This window comes from Urocampus carinirostris, chromosome 16, assembly GCF_059441175.1.
Source record: "Urocampus carinirostris isolate Australia breed hairy pipefish chromosome 16, RoL_Ucar_1.0, whole genome shotgun sequence".
NCBI classification, from domain to species: domain Eukaryota; kingdom Metazoa; phylum Chordata; class Actinopteri; order Syngnathiformes; family Syngnathidae; genus Urocampus; species Urocampus carinirostris.
The window spans coordinates 9,669,832-9,691,833 of record NC_142364.1 but is presented as its reverse complement, the minus strand read 5'-3'; the positions used below and the strand labels follow the sequence as shown (position 1 = coordinate 9,691,833).

The window sequence follows — 22,002 nt, the reverse complement described above, 5'->3', positions numbered from 1 at the left end:
ACAGAAACAAAATGAAAATCAATCCAAACAGCTTGCCGACATCACTTTTGCCGTTCCATGTATTCTGTTACTCCCCAAGCCTGCACAAAATTCAGTCATTTTATTCATATTTAGTTTCTTTTGTCTTTAATTAGCATATTTTGTATTGAGTAATTGAACGTAATCAAGTAAAAAGTAACCCTACCCAACCCTGATTGTCTCTAGGTGTGAATGAGCGTAGGTGTGCCCTGGGACTGGCTGGCAACCAGTTCAGGGTATCCCCTGCCCACTACCCGAAGTTAGCTGCTATGGGCTCTAGAACCCCCGCGACCCTACTGAGGATAAGCGGTGCAGATAATGGGTGATCTCTTCCTTTTGTTGGCCAATCTCAGTTATTATTACTTTTACTCAGTTACTAACTCGGTTACTTTTTGGAAGAAGATGTGAGTAACTATAACTAATTACGTTTTGAAGTAACATGCCCAAACTGCCCGTAAGGCATTTATTTCGCAAACTAGAACTCTAATGTACTTGTCCTCTTGCTTGGTTGTGCAGCAGGCTCTCCCACTTCTCTTTCTACTTTTGTCGGAGCCTGTTTGTGCTGTTTGTGAAGGGAGCACTACCCACTGTTGTTGGAGATTTTCAGGTTCCTGACACATGTATTTGCCTTAATATCTCAGAACAAGAATAGAGTTTCAAATGAAAGTTCTCTTTTTTTCTGGCCATCCGAAAGTTTAATCTGGCCCACGAATGTAGTACTCCCGATACTCGACTAGGTCAAAGAAAAGTCAGCCTTCTAGCTTCTCTAACCAGCTATACTGTTTAGAGTTGTGTTAACATCCTTGCAGAAGGTTTTTTTCTAATCATTCTTTAGCCCCCTAACACAATTAGCAAACTTAATGTACTAGTTAGTTACTGGAAATGGGCTTCTATACACTTAAGTAGATGAAAAAACAGACATTTTGCAAATAAAATAGTCATTTACCATGTTGACTATGTATAGGGCATGTTTGGGAAAACCCCCCAGTGGTTTTCCTTTAAAAATAAGAAAAAAAAGTCCTTTAATGAAGGTGGTGCGGTGGTCCTTTTAGGGATCCTTGTTTACATTGTAAACATTTGATAAGTAAAAAAATGTAGTGTGTTTTTTACCAGACGGTGTTGATATGTTCCTCTCGATTGGCTCGGAAACCAGTCAGCTAGGATCAACTTCATCTCAGGCGTGACCCTAATGGGGACGAGCAGCATTTACTGTAGCAACGTCTTCGTCTTTGTGCCTGAATGGGCTTAATGTCCTGAATGCATCGCTTCATGGTGGCCATCCACGAAGCGGCGGGTTCCCCTTGATCTCTGCGCTCATTCGGGATGAGTGTGGACAAGGTTGGGGTTGAAAGGTATCCGGAATGGGCCAGACACTCCTATGAGGTCCCTCGCCCCTAACACAATGAGTTTTTAAGGTTCAGAGAGAATCTAATCCGAAAGAACAACAACCCTGTTGGAGCTGGTGGGAAAAAAAATGAGAGTACATTTTACAACCCATATTTTTCTCCCATCACAGGTATTCCCAGACAGAATTTCTTTTGGGTGGAAGGTATTCCACCCCAGAATTATGCAAATATGATGATAAATATTCTAAATTTAGTCTCAAAGCGGACCCATTTTGCTTGTTTGCGGTTGAGCTGTGATGAAGGTTTCAATAAAGCAATTCCCATTAACACAACACGTGAGGCCAGCGATTGCAGTGAACTCGGGCTGCAACTTACGATTATTTTGATAATCGATCAATTATTTTTGAATCCGATTTTTAAAAAAAACATTTTTAATTTCCTTCTATATTTAAATATTACAATTTTGAACAATTTGCATTGATTAACGTGCTTAGTTGTTCATAAAGTGCGCAACACGATGAATCAATGAGGTGCCAACGCTTTAAATGATCAATTTTAATCAAATTTATCGATTCATTGTTGCAGCCATAAAGTGAACAGTGATTGCACACTGCTTATTTTGCTTGGAGTTTGGCAATTGGGGCTTTTCGTTTGTGTTTTTCGCCATGTGTGACGGCGTTGGTGGAATTTTGTCGGACTAGCTTCCCGTTAGCATCAGGGCTGCCGAGGTCTTTCCTGTTTTGTTTGCTCACAGTTGGTGCTCGTTGGCTGCCCACCGTGTGGTGTTTGGCCTGCTAGCCTGTTGTTAGCCCTGGTTTTGCCGTGTCACTTGGATTATACCTTGTCAGCTCTGCATTTGTTGCCATAGCTGTTGCCACTTTTCGTTGTTGTTTCCTAGTTAGCCTGGCTTCTTACTATGTGTTTTTGGACCGACAACCGTATTTCCCCCGAGGATGCGGCCGCCTTCCATTGATCAGGTCTGGTTGGCGGGTCTCTGAGTATTTATTTATTTCTTTTGCCAGCCCTTTTTGTCTGCTCGTCCTTTGTTGTACCATTACTTAGGCAATCTCCACAAAACCTACCAAAACTTGTAACCTCTTCGACTAATTAACACGAAAAACAATATGGCGACTGGCTTGCTAGTTGATGTTCCTCTGATTATGTAATATATACATTTTGTGCAAAACCCCTGTCCTATTTCCTCACATTTTGCATATTTAAGAATTGGAGATTACCTTTAAAAGACCCGCCTTCCTCTCCCCAGGTGTCCCAGTGACTACGTAGGCAACCGATGTCAGTTTCCCAGCCCGTGCAGCCCGTCGCCGTGCCGCAACGGCGGCGAGTGTCGGGCCGTGTCCCACGGCAACACGTTCGATTTCCGCTGCGTTTGTCGGCCGGGCTTCACCGACCGGCTCTGCCTCACGCCGACCAACCACGCTTGCACCAGCTCGCCTTGCCGCAACGGGGGGACGTGCGACCTCGTCACGCTCACTGCCTTCCGTTGCCGATGCCCACCCAACTGGTCAGGTAGGAACACCAATTGGAAAAAATATTTATGCTCTTATCTAAGCGATTTATTGACAATATTGACCCAAACAATTTTTTTACGATGTGAGTGACTTGCTACTCTTGGTAGAAACGAGATCCGCAAATGGTTCCTCCTCAGGAGCCGCTAATGCTAACGCGGCTAACATAAGAGTAGGGGCCTCAAAAGTAGTGCATGTAAGTACAAGGTAGCCACCAAGTAGCCCGCGTACTGGTTCTGAAAATAGCTAATCAGTGATTGGTCATTGTGATTTCATAGGAAATTTTTAACTGGACCCATGATTCAGTGGTTGGTAAATGCATTTTTTATATAGCGCTTTTCAACACTTACCCATTCACACACACACTCACACACCAATAGCAGCCATGCAAGGCGACCTGCTTATTGGGGGCATTAGGGGTTCAGTGTCTTGCCCAAGGAGACTTCGACATATAACACGGAAGAGCCGGGAATCGAACCTCTTGATCCTAAGACGAGCGCTCTACCTCCTGAGCTAATGCCGCCCTGAGCCTACTTTTAACAAGTGCAATCTATTAATAACTTAGTGATACTATATTAACGAAATAGTTATACCATGTAAAGTTATTATTTCTAGAAATTAATATCAAAATGGTAGGCTTTCGCACTAAACAATGACAAAAAGTAGCTCTCAGCTTCAAAATGGTTAGAGACCCCTGCATTAGGACCAGTATTGCTATTGGCTAGCAGTACTTCCTTTTGTTGATGCCCTTTTTTTACAAAACAAGTGTACTCAACTCGGACCTAGGGTTATTTGTGGTCCATGCCCGCTATGTACAAATTCTACGAAACCACTAATAATTAGTTTCATAGTGTCTAATACAGCAAAAGTCTCCAGTGTTAGCAACTAGCCACTAACAGGAGGGTAAACAATGACCGTGTTGAGCGAGGTACGAGGTGCATTCAAATATTTTATGTGTTCAATTATATTTTATATTATTTTAATATTTAATATATTTTAAATTCAAAAATTAAATTTTCTGTTCTTATTTACAAATATCAGATATGGATTTAACAAAACGGGGCAGCACGGCCGGCGGCACAGTTCTGATGTCATGAGAGCAAACTTTCCTGTGTGGAGTTTGCATGTTCTCTCTGTGCTCGTGTGAATTTTTTCCGGGCACTCCAATTTCCTCCCACATTTCAAAAACATGCATGTCAGGTTAACTGGCCGGTCCAAATTGTCCCTAGGTGTGAATGAGCGAGTGAGTTGTCTGTCCCTGTGTGCCCTGAGACTGGCTGGCAACCAGTTCAGGGTGCCCCCTGCCCACTGCTCGAAGATAGCTGAGATGGGCTCCAGCACCCCCGTGACCCTACTGAGGATAAGCGGTGCAGATAATGGACGGATGGATGGATTTAACTAAACTGACATATATGAATGGTTGTAAAATACATCTACTAATGCACCCAAACACATCGTCAGTATGTCATGTATCCTTGGTTCATAGTTTGTGTTCACATGTAAAATCAGATTTTGTTTCATACTTGTTTTATAATTGTTGGGCTGGGCAAATTCGATTTGATTTTTAGGATCCACTAGTTTGAAATTTGCTTAATGGTGTAATCGAGGCAAGTCATAAAAGAATAATTTGAATAAAACTCGAATATGATGTTCATGGTTTAAAGCTTCAGAACAAATGGCGCGATGTTATTTTATTATTAATTTTTTAAAATACATTAAATTTGTTATCACCCAGAAAGACTATATATCAAGATTTGAATTCTCGTTTATATCGCCCAGCCCTAATAAATCCTTTTGCAATGTTAACTCTGACTGAAGCATAATAAATCAATCTCAAATAAATATCCATCCATTATCTGCACCACATTATCCTCAGTAGGGTCACGGGGGTGATGGAGCCCATCCCAGCCATCTTCGGGCAGTGGACAGGGGACAACCTGAACTGGTTGCCAGCCAGTCGCAGGACCTCAAATAAATATATAAATGAAAAAGGGATTCGTAATATTTTCTGTGGCTTTGCTTCCAGGCAAAACATGCCAACACTTCAACCCATGCGCCTCCAACCCGTGCGCCAACGGCGGCCAATGCTCGGCCTTCGATTCCAACTTCATCTGCTCCTGCCCGCCGTCTTTCCAAGGTCCCACCTGCAAACAAGACGTCAACGAGTGCGCCCAGAACCCGACACCTTGCCTCAACGGCGGCGTTTGCGTCAACGAAGTGGGCACCTACCATTGCCGTTGCCCTCAAGACTACAACGGGCCCCATTGCGAAAGTCGCTACGTGCCGTGTAGCCCTTCGCCCTGCCACAACGGGGGCACCTGCATCCAGAAGGGGGAGAGCCTCTACGAATGCAGCTGTCTGCCGGGTAAGTGATATTTCATAGGAAGCGCGACACGCGATAACATTAAAGCTTGGAACCAAAATCTGAGCGAGTGGAGTGACGGCAGGAAGCAGCTGTGCGGCCGTTTCCTTTTGATAACCCCCTAACAAACACCCCGTTTTTATTGGGTTTGACAGAGTTGTGTAAAACCTAAACAATTTCATGGGAGGAAAAGTCCAGTGAGTAACAAAACCTTTGTACAGGGTTGGGTACGGTTACTTTAACTTGATTACTTTCAATGACTTTTGGATGACTCCAATACCAAATATGCTAATAAAAGACAAAAGAAACTAAATAGGAATGAAATGATGACTCACAACACGTGGTTAGCTTTCTCTCCTGGCTTTGATCTCTTTGATCTCCGGCAAAACGAACATAAAATGCGACAGAAACAAAATGAAAATAAATCCAAACAGCTTGCCAACATCATTTTTGCCGTTCCGTGTATTCTGTTACTCCCAAGCCTGCGCAAAATTTTGTAATTGTATTCATATTTAGTTTCTTTTGTCTTTTATTAGCATATTTGGTATTGGAGTAATACAAAAGTAATTGAAAGTAATCAAGTTAAAGTAACCCTACCCAACCCTGCCTTTGTACAAGCGCTCTAAAACAACTCAAAGATGGTTGTATTGTCGATAGGGTCAATATTTATTTTCATTTTCTTTACTAGTCATTTGATTTTATATACAAATGTCTATTCATGGGCATGGCTGTCAGGCCAGTTGGGTGACTAAAAGGTGTTTTGTTTAAATAACGTGTTATCCTAAAATTATTCATGGACAATAATGAACATTATAAGAATATACAATGAGAACAGAATATTCTGTAGTGCAGAGTTGAAAGATACGAACTGTCAGAACCAGAACGAAGACAGGACCCACTTGCTTGTGTGCGTTTTTCTGAGTTTTATTAGGAAGAAGGGAAAGGGTAGAATACAGGATCCGTAGATCGTGGGGAGCAGGTTACACAGACGCGGAAGTGGTATTTCCGTGGTGAACGAAGGCAGTGACGAGAGCGGGGAGATATAGATCGATGGCCGGGACGGGGGAGCAAAAACGTAGTCAGCCAGGAATCAAACAGGAATCAGGACAGGAGAAAGTCAGGGTCGAAAAGGCTTGCCTAGCGTGAGCTGAGGTTTGCAGACGGACTGACAACGGGTGACAGGAAGACGGGGGTTTAAAAAGAGATAAGCAGCCAATCAGCGTCCGAGGCAATTGCCGCCAAAGGAGCAGGCTCAGTAGTCATGACACGAACAGTAACTACAGTTCATATAATGTGGTAATTTTTGGATGCAAATTTGCATAATTAAACCCATTAAATTAAACTTCTTCAGTACGCTTAGTTTCCCTAAAATGTATTTTAAAATTTTTATTATAAATAAAAACATGCAAAATGCTAACCCATTTTAAAAATTTATTTTAAATCACTTTATTTTATGTTACATTTTATTTTTTATTATGCAATTCTCAAAATTGTATTACATTTAAAAAAAAACAAGATTAAATAGTGATTCAAATTTTAATATAAATACAAAATTGTGATATGATGTTCTTGTTATATTATCCACCCTTACAGCGGACTATAAACAGCATGTGATGATTCCTATTTGACACATGGCCATTGTCATTGGTGGCCGGTGGACTTTTAAAGCACTGAGAAAAACACCAATCCCGTTATGTAATACCCAATTTGCATTCGATAACACGTCTTCAAAATGTATTTTTAATAATGCGAAAATCCATCCGGAAGTATTCTGCTAACTAAAGTTGATCACAAATTCGTTATCTTTTTTTATCCAGTGTTTTTTCAGCTGCATTCCAACACCAAATAAGGGTTGAACAGCATTTTTGTGTGTTAAAGTTGAATCCATGCTGTGTGACTCTCGCTGGGGTCCGCGTGGGAATGCTAATCATAATATTGTGGCTCTTAAACTTGTGCATGTGAATTTACCACAGTAAAGTTCAGGCAGTCTGCCAGGAGAAGATTGCTTATCTTTACCTAAAAGACGCACTGATAAGACAAGGAAAGAAGGAAGAGGCAATAAACTCCACTCAGACGTAGCCTAATCACATCCTCTTTGTGTTATCAGGATTCACGGGTCACGACTGCGAGATCAACATCGACGACTGTCCGGGCCACAACTGTCTAAATGGCGGCGTATGCGTGGACAGGGTCAACTCCTACAATTGCCAATGTCCACCACATTACACAGGTAAGCCAATATGCAATTTCACAGGGAAGCAATCAAATCAAAGCCGGAAATAAATGTGGGTAATTGAGACCCAGGATCCATTTTTTGCGCATTTATCACACCTAAGGGTGCACAATCAGTGATTGACTTCTGGAAAAAGAAGTCGAACATTTACAACTCTTTCAAAATGTCTAAAAAAATGATGAAAGCAAAATACACGGTTGCAGAGGTTTTCTCCAAACGGCCACTTTTGGAATTGCTTACATACATACATGACATACCCTTTGAAAAATGTGTAAAATACACAGTTTTTTTTTAGATTGTGATCGAATTTGAGGCTATTGTCGCAGGTGCTTTACAGCTAAGATGCCCACGCTACACTCTTGAATGCATGTGATCGAAAAAAAAAAAACTATTTAGGCGTGAATAAAAACTTTCTATTTCTGTGTGTTCAAACTTCAATTACTCAATGTTAGTAGCACTTTTAGTGATTGTTTCTGTTTGGGACATAACTTCAGCGTTTTACCTTTCAAAAGAGACCATATTCACCTAACATTTCAAGAATACCATTCAATTTACTTTGGGTACATCTTCGAAAGACTTGCAAACTAGAAAGGCTCGGTGGCCTTGAGGGTAGGGCGCCTGCCCCGAGACTGGGAGGTCGCTGGTTCAAGCCTTACAACATTGGTACTCATTACCTCCCTGCTTGGCGCTCGGCATTAGGGGTTGGAATTGGGGGGTTTGGTCACCCAATGACTCCGAATACATCAGTTGTGTTGAGCGAAGGGGCTGGGAATCCCCTCCGCTGTATCATTCTCCCAGAAAGAGTCAGAAATATGAACGTGTTCCTGACTCCTCCCACTAGGGGGATATGGCTCCGGTGTATATATACATATATATATATATATATATATACATCTTGGGATTTTAGGCGAATTTACAGGAACGTTAAGGGGTTACTATCCATCCATCCATCCATTATCTGCACCACTTATCCTCAGTAGGGTCACGGGGGTGTTGGAGCCCATCCCAACTATCTTCGGGCAGTGGGCAGGGGACGCCCTCAACTGGTTGCCAGCCAGTCGCAGGGCACGCCTACGCTCATTCCCACCTAGGGACAATATGAACTGGCCAATTAACTTGATATGCATGTTTTTGGAATGTGGGAGGAAACAGGAATGCCGGGAGGAAACCCACGCAAGCAGGGGGAGAACATGCAAACTCCGCACAGGAGCAATAAAGGCCATCAATTCACTCATTTATTCATATCTCATCCGTTTCCAGGCCAGTACTGCACGGAGAACGTGGACGAGTGCGAGTTGATGCCAAACGCGTGTCAGAACGGGGGAACGTGCCACGACACCCACGGCAGCTACCACTGCGTCTGCGTCAATGGCTGGACGGGCGACGACTGCAGCGACAACATCGATGACTGCGCGAGCGCTGCCTGTTATCACGGCGCCACCTGTCACGACCGCGTGGCTTCCTTCTTCTGCCAGTGCCCACATGGCCGCACAGGTACGAAAACACATATAATGCATGGAAATATTTATCATTTTAAGTGTGATTTTTGTACTTTTTAAACTTTTTTTTGTAAAATAAGAATATTTATTATCACCGTATTTCCCGAACTATAAGGCTCTGCTTAAAACCACAAATTTGCCAGAAATTTTATCGTGCCCCTTATAACCCTGTACGCCTTATACCGTATACTCGATACATGTCATGAACCGGAACAGGAGGAGAACCCAAATGCGTGACGTTTCTCACACAAGCTTTGTTTTACGTTAACCCAAACGCCAGTGATTCAGCGATCGTTGGGTGGAAGACGTAAGGCAGCAGTCTGGCGTGGAATGACAGGAAGCCAGAGGCCGACAAGATCGAAACCAGTTGCTCCAGCAGATATCGGACAGATGGAGCGATACCGGACAGGACGGGACAGACAGGATTGATATCAAAACTGGATATCGAAATCAAACAGGACAAACTAGACAGGAACGAAACTTGAGATCGATATTAAACAGGACAAAATAGACTGGAACAATACCGGACAAGAAACACAGGCAGGGAACCGGACAGAGTCAAAAACCCAGGTTCGTTGACGGACTGAAAAAGGATGAGTGAGAGCACTGAGCCTAACTAGAAGGGAAGCCACTCTGTCAACGATCCGCAGCTGGCGCCACACGGGCGAGGCCTATTGGGCGCCATGGCAACCGTGACAGTACAATATTTATCCGTGTGCATTATCATATGAGTATTTGTGCAATGATCGATCAAAGGAACAACATCAATGCTGAAAAATCGCAAAATATTGTATGCAACAGGAATCGAACCCAGGTTGCGGCGCTCTCACCACCGCAACATGGGTTTGACCACTAGATGACAAGTGACGTCTGAAAAGGCATTGGATTTTATCTCATCATCACACTATTTTTACTTTATGCCAGAAAATGTTAGAGAATTCAGAAAACAGTTGTCCTAAAAGATAAATAAACGCTAAGTCAGATTTATCAGATACACCCAACACCTTGTCGTGCTTTAAATCTTTCAGGAAGACTTTCTGTAAAAAGTCGTAAAAACAGTGTGATAATAAGATAAAATCCTTTATATTGATTAAGTCTCAGAAGTCTCGACGCTCTCACGGCTGAAACCCGGCTTTGATTCCTCCTTTATAAGATGATTTGCGATTTTAAACTCAGTATTTGTCTCCAGTCTAAAATGATGTCAGTATATATGTCTAGATTGATAAAGGAAATAATACAGTGACAATTTTTTTCCCATGATTCTTGAAGGCTTGTTGTGCCACCTGGACGATGCATGCATCAGCAACCCGTGTCAAAAAGGTTCCAACTGTGATACCAACCCAGTCAACGGAAAGTCCATCTGCACTTGCCCACCAGGATACGCCGGCTACGCTTGCAACATGGATATTGACGAGTGCTCCCTCGGTACGTCCACTTTTTTTCTCCAGGGGTGCGTGGAAATGAAAATTTGGGGCAGAAATCAAAAACTGACCTGCTAAAAAAGTACAAATGATATATAATGGACAGGCATGTTACTTGATTTTAAAGTAATTTTATTATAAAAAAGGCCTTTTAGTGTTTGAACAAAAGACAACAGTAGTAAAACTGTTACTTGATCAAAAATGCAAAAAAACGCAATCAAGTTCTTTGAAATTTGAATAAAGTGGCTGCTTATTTTTTTTAAATAAATCGCTTGTTGCTGATATTATGGCAATCTCTGTCCCCCCTTTTTTAAAGTACATATTTGGAGGGAATTTTATCTCTTGATGGACAAGGGTGTCAATAGTGACAAGAAAACTGGAGTGGGAGGGAATTGATGATAATGGTGGTGTGTTGTAATGTTGGATAGATAGATAGATAGACAGACAGACGGACTGATAAATATTTTATTCATCCCTGTAGGGAAATTCATACTTCCAGCAGTATCCTTGTGTTGAAAAAGAAAATAATAAAATAAAGATATGGAATACAAAAATACCCAATTCAACGTTTTGCTATAGCGTATTTAAATAGTGCTACAGAAAATACACACTGTAATAAAAAGAGGGCAATATGCAAATGTGGGGGTGGGGTTTAATGTGGGCTTTTACTCCCCTGGGTGGAGTTAAAGAGCCGTATGGCATGAGGAAGAAATGATCTCCTCAGTCTGTCCGTGGAACAAGACTGTGACAGCAGTCTGTTGCTGAAGCTGCTCTTCTGTTTGGAGATGATGCTGTGAAGAGGATGTAATGAATTGTCCGTGCTTGACCGCGTATTATCCAACTTAAATGAATAATTATAGGAAATTAAACTCACCGTGGATATTTTATCGATAGCCAATCGGCTTAGGAAATGAACAGATTTGAATATTAGCTTAAGCCTGGCTAGCAGCTGAAGAAAATGTGGAAGCGGAGGGACTCATGAACTTTTGATAAAAGCTCCTGGAATTATCTTCTGTTTCGACAGCATCTTCCATCTCTTTCCTTCTCATTGAAATGAAAAATAAGCAGATTATTGTGCACAAGCTCGTCACCAAGTGAAAGCCAGCTCCGCATGGCTCGCTTCACCTTGAATGTGACAACAGTGTTCTTTCGGAAGCCTTACTTAGTTTTTATTCCCTTCCGGCCAAATCCAAAATGCACTTTTAAACATTTTCGGCATTGCCGCCACAAACCCTTAACTATTCTTTCTCTTTCAGGTGCCAACCCATGCGAGCATGGCGGCCGCTGTCTCAACACCAAAGGCTCATTCCAATGTAAGTGTCTCCAGGGGTATGTTGGCCCCCGATGTGAGATGGACGTCAACGAGTGCATGTCCAATCCGTGCCACAATGACGCCACCTGCCTGGATCAAATCGGAGGATTCCACTGCATCTGCATGCCAGGTACAACACTTCAGAAAACACCTCATCAGAAAGCAAGACCCAATGGAACTCATTGCGATTTCAACCCGTTCCAGGATACGAGGGGGTATTTTGCCATATCAACACGGACGAGTGTGCCAGCCAGCCTTGTCTCAACAACGGCAAATGCGTAGACAAGATAAACTCCTTCCAGTGCGACTGTCTTCAAGGTGAGAACATTTCCTCCAATAAGAGTGGATCATTAGCCATTCTGTTACTGATAATGCTTAATGCATGGAATGACCCTAAAGCGACCTCCTAGTGTCAAATCTTGTTTGGCGGGCATGGGAACTTCAAACTTTGCGCCAAAACCGGGGGCAGGGATTGGTTTATGGCTCGCCAGCCTGAGCCCATTGTGTTGTCTGAAAGAAACTTCTCAGTCGGCTTAGGGGGGAGAGGGAGGGGCTTTGAGTCGTGTAGTTGTGAAGGAGTTCATTAGTGCGTGTGGGAGTTATTCACAATGTTTTTTTGTTGAAATGCACCTGCAGGATTTTCAGGGAATCTGTGCCAGGTGGATATCGACGAGTGTGCCAGCACACCTTGTAAAAATGGAGGAAAGTGTACCGATGGTCCCAATAAGTACACCTGTGAATGTGCTGAAGGTAAGTCTGTATTCTTTTCTGTCCAACGGGTGTTTAGCAGAAATATTATATCACGATTTATCATTTTGAAATGATTTTTCAAATATTTTTTACTTAATTTCTAAAAATGTTCCCTCATGTTGTGCTAAAAAAAAGATCTAAATGTAATTCAACCTGGTCATCCTGGAAGGGGGATACCACTCAAGGTTTCTCTTTTTCCTCACGCTGAGGTTTTGAGTTGTTCCTTGCCCGCATGTTGGTTTAAGATCAGGTAATTGTGTCATTGTAATCCTGTGCAGTCCTTTGAGACATTTTTGTGATTAAGGGCTATATAAATAAATTTGACTTGACTTGACCCAAAAAAACGTAACTTTTTAAAATTAATGCAATTATATTAGCATTAGCGATCAACTGTGTCCACATTGCTAGAATTAGTAGTTAAGGTCCGTCACATTAGTATTAACTGCTAAATTGTTAAGTATTAACGACCAAAGCTGTAGTCGGCAAATCAACAAGTTGAGAGAGGCAAAACAGCCCAAAAAAGGGGGAAGGAGTTCAGCCAACACCACCATCTAACACCACCCTAAATGTGAAAAATGCCCAAAACGTTGACTCAGCACTTTGGGTTTTGTTGACTCAGCATTTTTCCCAGAAAGACGTTCTACCCTCCCAGGCAAGAATGACTATAAATATCAACAACATTTCAGAATTTTTGTCTCCATCTGTGGTCACTCTTCGGGTTTTCCATTCTCATGTACCAATGACCCTGCCAAATAAGGAAATTCCCCCCCAAAATGATTTTGTTTTTCAACGCCGGTGACGCTCTAATGGTGCTCACGCGATCTAGTTTAAGATTTATTCTAAACATTTTTATAGCATTGGAAAACATTAGGGCAACACGGCAGCCCAGTGGTTAGCGTGTGAGTTCATGGGATCAAACCCTCCTGTGTGGAGTTTGCATGTTCTCCCCATGCTTCCGTGGGTTACCTCCGGGCACTCCGGTTTCCTCTCACATTCCATAAACATGCATGCCAGGTGAATTGGCCGGTCCAAATTGTCCCTAGGTGTGAATGAGCGAGTGAGTTGTCTGTCCCTGTGTGGCAAGCAGTTCAGGGTGTCCCCTGCCCACTGCCCAAAGATAGCTGGGATGGGCTCCAGCACCCCCGCGACCCTACTGAGGATAAGCGGTGCAGATAATGGATGGATGGAAAACATTAAAAATATGTGTGTCGTGCTAGCCTTACAGAAACAATATAAAAACAAAACTATATTACCGTGGCCTCTGTATATCTCTTTATCTGTGTTTGACTTCAGGCTACACGGGGCAACACTGCGAGACCGACATCAACGAGTGCCTGTCGGACCCTTGCCACTACGGCACCTGCAAGGACGGCCTGGCCTCCTTTACATGTTACTGCCGCCCAGGCTACACAGGGCGCCTTTGCGAGACCAACATCAACGAGTGTTTGAGTCAGCCCTGCAGGAACGGCGGCACTTGCCAGGATCGGGAGAACACCTTTATCTGTTCCTGTCCTAAAGGCACTGCGGGTGAGTCCTCATAAAATGGTTTAAAGGTAATCCCTAATTCTTAAACGTGCAAAATGTCCTGAAGTAGTACATGGTTTTTGCATAGAATCTATTTATATTTAATCGGTTTATTCCAATTATCTTCTGAGGGGATGCATTTTGAATACACCTAGTCTCCTATTTGTCATCCTGAGCTGTGACATCATCAGAGTAACACTAGCACACTTGCAAGCAGTCGCTATGTGCGTAGATGCTTTGTTTATATCCTGCTGGATTATTGTCCGTTTACTATGCAGACTGACACTCAGTGAGTGTTATCGTGAGCAATTTTTGGAAACTTGATGGCTGCGTTGTCACTAAAAAACGAGTTTTGTGCTGAAGTGAATAGCAAATACACTTAATAGGGAAGAATGCAGTTCAATAGGCAATAAACAATCCATCTAGACAAGGTTTATGTGATATTTGCAGTGTAACATTGATTGTTTATAAGAGGAAATGTATTCAGTGTTTGACAAGTCAAAGTTTCTGTTATGGGAAGACTTTTAACAAATGTACAAGAGCTAATTTGCTCCCCACGGTCCAGGTTTTAACTGCGAGATCAACCTGGACGACTGCAAGAGCCACCCCTGCGATTACGGGAGGTGCATCGACAAAATCAACGGCTACGAGTGCGCTTGTGAGCCGGGATACACAGGTGAGTTTACATGTGCACTGGGTGTGGTTCCCCTAACAGAAGGTGGGGCGGAGGGGACAGGTGGCTGGCGGGGCCCGCTCTGGCGGAACAATGGTGTCAGGTTGCCTTGTGTGTGACGGGGTTTGTGTGACGGAGGCTTCTATGAAAAAAAAAACATGGTTGAAAGGGGCTGTAAGACGAGCTTTTAAAGGGAAAAGGGAGTTATGTGTTTGAGTCGGGGCTTCTCTTTCGTCCCTGGCCCAACAGAACTGGTTCTGCCTGGTACAGTCTGTGCGATTGTGCTAAAAGAGGGCAGGCTAGGACCAAGTGTCTGCGCTTCCTCTCCCCTCTCCTCCGCTTTGTCCCCTGTGTGCCGAAAGGGGAGAGTGGAGACGCAAGGGGACAGAGGACTATTGTAAGTGATGATGAGGTGGTTGAGACCCTCCTCTCCTGATTGATGAAGAATAAGGGAGGGGAGCTTAATTGTTACCCGGCCGTGTGTGAAATAGGTCTGGCCTTCTGTCCCTGTAAACAAGCCTTGTGAGGTTAGATGTCCCTGGAATTGGGGGGTTGGGGGGTTCTTGTTACTGCCCTTCCTTCTCCTTCCTGGCAGCACCCCCCTTCCCAGGGCCCAAAATGCTCCCTCTGCCTATTCAACAGGCTGCCATTCAATCAATGGCAGCCAAGCAGAAAAGGCCCCTGAGGGGCCATCGGGCTCGCCACACACTGATCTAGCTCCTGCTCATTTCAATTGAACGCTCGGGGAGTTTTCAGTCTTTGCTCTCTATTGTCCAAAAATCTGCACAGTTCGCCTCAGCGGGGGGTCAAAGGGATTCAAAGAATACCAAAGCACAGAGCAGAGTGTCCAGCTGTGCAAAAATTCATGTACAGGCATTTGCGCCTGCGAAAATCCTTTTTTTTGTGTGTTGAAGAAACGATGTCTTCCTTTCAGGAACAATGTGCAACATCAACATCGACGACTGCGCCATCAATCCGTGCCACAACGGCGGCACTTGCGTGGATGGCATCAACAGCTTCACCTGCTTGTGTCCGGAGGGCTACAATGATGTCACCTGCTTGTCCCAAGTAGACGAATGCGGAAGCAACCCATGCATTCACGGACGATGCCAGGACCTCATCAACGGGTGAGCGGCGGCAGTTAAGATCGTATCTTATCGTAAAAGTACCCAAAGTGGGATCTGGTTTAATTACTGATTTATAGGTCCAGATGAGAAAAATCCATTCCATACAAAGCCACTAAAACACACGAAAGATCAGTATAAAACAAGACTTGTCATTTTCACTATAACTTTTGGACCATTCGCCAACTTCTAGATAATAATTTGATTTTATGGACCCAACCAAGTACATAAACCTTCCCTGTTGTCGTTTCTTTGCTGTCTGCTATGTAAAATGGTGGGAATTTCCTAAAAAAAAATGCTATTATTTACAGGTAAGGTAGGCGGAATGGCAAAAATATATCTTGATTTAAAAAAAAGTGATTTACTTATCAGCAAATTACTGACCATTTTTGTTTACAAAAAAGCTGTGTTAATTCTTGACAAAATTTGCATTCATTCAAAGACATTAACATTAGCAGCCGTGTCAACAATGCTAGCATTACTAATAAGCATTCTTGAGTGTAGCATTAGCTGCTATTTTAACTTGCATTAATTGCTCAAGTCAAGTCAAATCATGTTAATTGTGACGTCCTTAATCACAAGGCGTCTAAAGGCCTGCACAGATCAAAGATTATTTCAAACCACAGACTATCATTACACCATCCGGGGATCTGAAACCTTCATGAGGTCAAGGAAAAACTCAAAAACTTCAACATAAGGAAAATGAAGAAACCTTGATAGGGCACATGAGATAATCCCTCTTCCAGGATGACCTAGCTCCAATGGATGTTGCAATAACAAATAATACACACATATTGTCAACCTGACATATAGGTAATTCATAAGCTATAGAATAGAAGTGTGTTTTAAGCCTAAATTTAAACAGTTCCACCTAAGTTGAAGATATAATTCCACAACACCGGGACCCGAATGGCTCAAGTGATCCCAGTGACTAAAGTGAAGCAAGCCACAAAACTATGATATTTGTTAATGCATGTAGCAAATGCGTTAACAAAATAATGTGCTGTAAGTCCAGGCCAGGAACTGTGGTGACAAAATAAAATAGTCCTCAGAGACAATCTAACTAACGATAATTAAAAAAAATTCCAACCTATTTACAAACGTGTGCTAGTTCTTCATTATTTATTTTGGTCATGTTGCACACCTCTACTTCCTACCGAAGATATTTCAAAATAATTTTAACTATTTTTCAGTTATTTAGATTTTCAGACACGAGTATTATCGCGAAGCCAGAATAATTTGGGATTTTTATTTATTTATCTATTTCCCCCTCTCAGCTATAAATGCACCTGCGACTCTGGCTGGAGCGGGCCCAATTGTGACTTCAACAACAACGAATGTGAATCCAACCCCTGCATGAACGGAGGAAGCTGTAAGGACATGACCAGTGGCTACCATTGTACCTGCAGAGTTGGCTTCACAGGTCTGGAATGGCAAATTATTAATAGATGCTCTGCTTTTTGTGGGATCTAATTCATATCAAATCACACCAACACAGGACCCAACTGCCAAACGAACATCAACGAGTGCGCTTCCAACCCTTGCCTCAACCAGGGCACTTGCATGGATGACGTGGCTGGATACAAGTGCAACTGTCAGCTCCCTTACATCGGTAGGGCACGTAGCCGCTTGCTTCATTTTCCGATTCCGAATGCTGTCATTTCCTTTCCACCTAGAAGGTTTATCCTGTGTTTTTCTACCAAATCACCCTTTTTTTTTAATCTTCACCCCGTGGAAAGATCTGACAGTCTGTGTCAGAGGGATAACATAGAATGTGTGTGTTTCCCTGGGGAGAGTTGTGCCACAGTTGCTAATAGAAACAGGAGAATTCAAACTTGCTCCCTATTCCCCATTTCCGCCACGTCCTGTTTCCTGTCTGTGATCGCACAATAACAGGAAACAGGAAAGCCCTTCCTATTTGGTTAAGTCGTCATGGAAATGGATAAGGAAGAGGGATGGAAAGGGCTCTTACTTAGCACCTTTTTTTTTGTTCCCAGGTGAAAACTGTGAGACACTGCTGGCCCCCTGCAATTCAAGACCCTGCAAAAACGGGGGGCTATGCAAGGAGTCGGAAGACTACCAGAGCTTCTCGTGCAGCTGTCCTGGAGGGTGGCAAGGTGTCTATTTCTGTCCTTTTCCAGACGTGATGGCCGCGTCTTGCGGATTATACAATTAACGGCAATCTCCATTCCATCAAGGTCAAACTTGTGAGGTTGATATCAACGAATGTGTGAAAAGCCCTTGTCGGAACGGTGCCCTCTGCCACAACACTTTGGGAAGTTTCCAATGCATGTGCCTACCTGGCTACACTGGTCAGAAGTGTGAGACCGACGTTGATGATTGCAAGCCAAGTAAGGACCATTTTTACACCATTAAATCGCTATTAATGTTAGAGTGTGATGAATAAGCGTTCCAATTATTTGCGCAAATTATTTTACTTAAGACACCTTTCTTAAGTATAAAAACGTCATAAATGGGTCACACACCGAGCCAATGATTCTGTTATTGTCAGGACCAGAACGGAAACAGGACCAGATTGCGTTACGTTTCTCACAAGTTTTATTAAAGGAAAGAGGAAGGGCTGCGCCCACGATCCGGTGTTCGCTAGCCGCGGGAAGCAAGTCGCTCTTGTACTCGGATTGTGATCCGAACACTGAAGTGGATCTTCCGTAGCGAGCAATGGTGGTGTCAAGGACGGAAAAACAGGTCGATAAACGGGACAGGAGAACAAAAACGTGGTCGGGGTCATAAACAGGTCGTAAGCCGGGACAGGAGAGCAGACGTGGTCGGGATCAAAAACGGGTCGTAAGTCGGGATCAAAACGGGTCGTAGCTGGAGACAGACGGGACCAAAAACCGAACAGGTGGGGGTCAGGGTCGAAAAAGTCTTGCCTAGTATACACTGAGGTTTGCAGACAGACTGACAACAGGGGATTGACAGGACAGAATTCAAATAGTGACAGGGAGCCAATCGGAACCCGTGGAAGTTGTCACCAAATGAGCGGGCACAGCTGAGTAACATCAGTAATCTTGAGAGTTATGGGACAATACAATATATCGAATTAATGTTTGGGTCAATTATAGGCTTACCAAAATCAAGAGTTAAAAAAATTCATCTTAACTTTCTGGGTTTTTGAGTTTTTCTCCACAAAACGACCAAAGTTTTGGTTTTTGATGTTATTTGGCGGGCACATTAAATAAGGAACACAAAGCTCAGCTTTGTTGTACAAAAGGACCGCTTTTTAGGGGCTTAATAAAATGATGTTGTTTAGGGTTTTTGTAAAATATTACCCCTTTTTTTTAACACACCAACCTTATATTTTATGCAGCAAAATATTTAAAGAAGAATCAACTTGGACAGTTGCAAATTTTTGCACAAACTAAGTATTAAATCTGCTTTAAACCTATTTTAAAGTTAATCTTCTCTTCTGAACATTTTGCAAAAAATGATTTTTCTATTTATCAAAACTTTAAATGCGTGTTGGTTAGGATTTATAGTTTTCTAAATATCTTAACAATCGTTTCCATTTTGACTCACCTAAATGAAGATTGTTAGCTCCTAATTTTACAAATTGACTTATCTTAAACATGCTTTTTCCCTGTGTTTAAGATCCGTGCAGCAACGGCGGTCTGTGCCGCGACGGCATCAACACGTTCACTTGCACCTGCCTTGCCGGCTTTCGCGGCGGCCGGTGCGAGCAGGACATCAACGAGTGCGAGAGCAACCCTTGCCGCAACGGCGCCAACTGCACGGATTGCGTGGACAGCTACACGTGTACCTGCCCGCCCGGCTTCAGCGGCATCAACTGTGAGATCAACACCAACGATTGCACCGACAGGTAACAATAAACCAATTTGTGAAAAGAAAGAGATATGTATATTATAGATAGCTACAGTGGAACCTCTGTTTTCGAACGCCTCTCAGTTGGAACAAATCGGAGTCCGACCCAAAATTTAGAGAAATTCTTGCTCCGCTGTTCGGTCAAAAAATCGGAGTTCGAACGCCGGTAATGCGTGAGTGCGTACGCTAGGGTGCGATGCTGAGCGCCGTACGGGTGTAGATCGCTTTTTTCCTGACCAACTGTTATCGCGCAAAGTTGCTACAGGTGAAAAAAGAAAAGTAGTGCGTACAACTATTGCATTTAAGAAAGAAATAATAGCAAAATATGAAGGAGGTGTGCGAGTGTCTGATTTTGCTGGGGAATACAGCATGGCTTCTGCTGACCACCACAAAGGTGAGAAATCCTATTCATAATTCTTTTCTTTATCCTTTTTTTTATTTTTACACGTTCATGTTAGCGTAATCTTTCGTACGGAAGATTACGCTAACATGAACGTACGATTAGCCTGGGTTAGCTTCATGTTTACGTTAAACATTCCTGGTAAACACTCAGGGTGTTGGAACGGAGCCCAACATTCGGGGTGTTGGGACGCAGCCCCCTTTTCAATGAACCGCTAACCACTTGTTGTGGAGACCCGGGTGCTAAATGACTTGTAAACGACCTGATTTTTTTTATTTTTACACGTTCATGTTAGCGTAATCTTTCGTACTGAAGATTACGATAACGCGAACGTACGATTAGCCTGGGTTAGCTTCATGTTTACGTTAAACATTCGAGGTAAACATTCAGGGTGTTGGAACGGATTAAAACGATTTACATTATTTTTAATGGGAAAAATGATTGCGGTGATCGAACAAATCGGTTTTCGAACAGGGTTCTGGAACGGATTATGGTCGAGAACCGAGGTTCCACTGTATCTCGATTTGAAATATCAACACGGTTTATGACGTAAATTTTTTAATTTTATTTTGTATTTATTTTTTTCATTATTATTAGCTCCTGTTTTAACGGCGGCACCTGCGCAGATGGCATCAATGCCTTCACCTGCATGTGCTTGCCCGGATTTACCGGCAGCTACTGTCAGTATGACATCAACGAGTGCGATTCCAAACCCTGTCTCAACGGGGCTACGTGTCTGGACAGTTTCGGAACGTACAAGTGCACCTGCCCCCCAGGTTACACGGGCGTCAACTGCCAGGTAATACGAGGTGTCCACTTTGGAGGTTCAAGATTTTGCAGCTCGGAGTTAACGTTTCTCTGTTTGGTAGAATCTCATACGCTGGTGCGATTCGTCCCCCTGCAAAAATGGGGGTACGTGCTGGCAAAAGGGGGCCTCCTATACCTGCCAATGTCAAACTGGATGGACCGGCCTCTACTGTGATATCCCAAGTGTGTCGTGTGAAGTGGCAGCCAAACAGCAAGGTAGATAATATTCCTGTTTCAAAAAATTAATAATAAAAAAGGTTTACAGTCAGATTAATAAAATGAGAATCACAAATGGTTTATCTTGCATTGTAATTCCAGCTGCCTAATGCAATTATTGGAAATAGTCAAAATATTAGTAGTATCCAAGTAGTGGTATTATAAATATTGAGCAACATATATCTAAAAGTGGCACAAACACACATTGGAGTGCCACCTGTCAGGACCAGAACGGAAACAGGACCCACTCGCGTAACGTTACTCACAGTTTTATTGGGAAGAAAGGAAAGAATTGCACACACGATCCAGAGATGGCTGGTCACGGGGAACAGGTTGCTCAGACGCGGAAGTGTTATTTCCGTGGCGAACAATGGCAGTGTCGGGAACGGAAAAAACTGATCAGTAGCCGGGATAGAAGAGCAAAAACGTGATCGGGATCGGAAACAAGTCGAAAGCCAGGAGAGGAGAGTAGACGTGGTCGAGATCAAAACAGGTCGTAATTCGGAACGAAAGAGCAGACGTGGTCGAGATCAAACAGATTGTATCGGGAGACAAACAGGGGCAAAAACACGGGATAGGTGAAAAAGGGCTTGCCGTGTAAAAACAGATTCGCAGACGGACCGACAAAAGGGGACTGACAGGACAGAGTTCAAATACTGACAGGGAGCCAATCTGTCAACAAGCTGCAGCTGGCGCCGCACGGGCGGGGCCAATTGGGCGCCATGGCAACCATGACACAACCCAAAAAAAACATTCCAAAAAAAAAACTCAATGTACTCGGTAAAGTTGTTGTATTTCATTTAATTTTAGTCATGTTGCAACAAACATAACATCACAGAATGAACAAATCACTTAAATGAAAAAAGGGATGAGAGGTTGGAACCAGAGGCTTATAAGAGAACCGTCCCCAAAATAACTTTGGACCCTTCTTTAATTAATCATATAAACAAA

At 43.0% G+C, this 22,002-nt stretch overlaps 1 protein-coding gene across 1 annotated transcript in view; it reads left to right on the top strand.

Moving 5' to 3' along the window:
- LOC148350167 (neurogenic locus notch homolog protein 1-like) overlaps window positions 1-22,002 on the top strand; it is a 60,767-nt gene that overhangs the window by 16,527 nt on the left and 22,238 nt on the right. Inside the window, exons 3-20 of the mRNA XM_088355558.1 lie at window positions 2,629-2,891; window positions 4,917-5,255; window positions 7,360-7,482; window positions 8,746-8,979; window positions 10,254-10,409; window positions 11,662-11,847; window positions 11,922-12,035; window positions 12,354-12,467; window positions 13,761-13,994; window positions 14,557-14,667; window positions 15,599-15,791; window positions 17,066-17,211; window positions 17,287-17,400; window positions 17,786-17,905; window positions 17,987-18,139; window positions 19,398-19,626; window positions 20,626-20,827; window positions 20,898-21,051. Coding sequence (XP_088211684.1) covers window positions 2,629-2,891; window positions 4,917-5,255; window positions 7,360-7,482; window positions 8,746-8,979; window positions 10,254-10,409; window positions 11,662-11,847; window positions 11,922-12,035; window positions 12,354-12,467; window positions 13,761-13,994; window positions 14,557-14,667; window positions 15,599-15,791; window positions 17,066-17,211; window positions 17,287-17,400; window positions 17,786-17,905; window positions 17,987-18,139; window positions 19,398-19,626; window positions 20,626-20,827; window positions 20,898-21,051 — 3,185 coding nt within the window. The remainder of the gene's footprint in view (window positions 1-2,628; window positions 2,892-4,916; window positions 5,256-7,359; window positions 7,483-8,745; window positions 8,980-10,253; window positions 10,410-11,661; window positions 11,848-11,921; window positions 12,036-12,353; window positions 12,468-13,760; window positions 13,995-14,556; window positions 14,668-15,598; window positions 15,792-17,065; window positions 17,212-17,286; window positions 17,401-17,785; window positions 17,906-17,986; window positions 18,140-19,397; window positions 19,627-20,625; window positions 20,828-20,897; window positions 21,052-22,002) is intronic.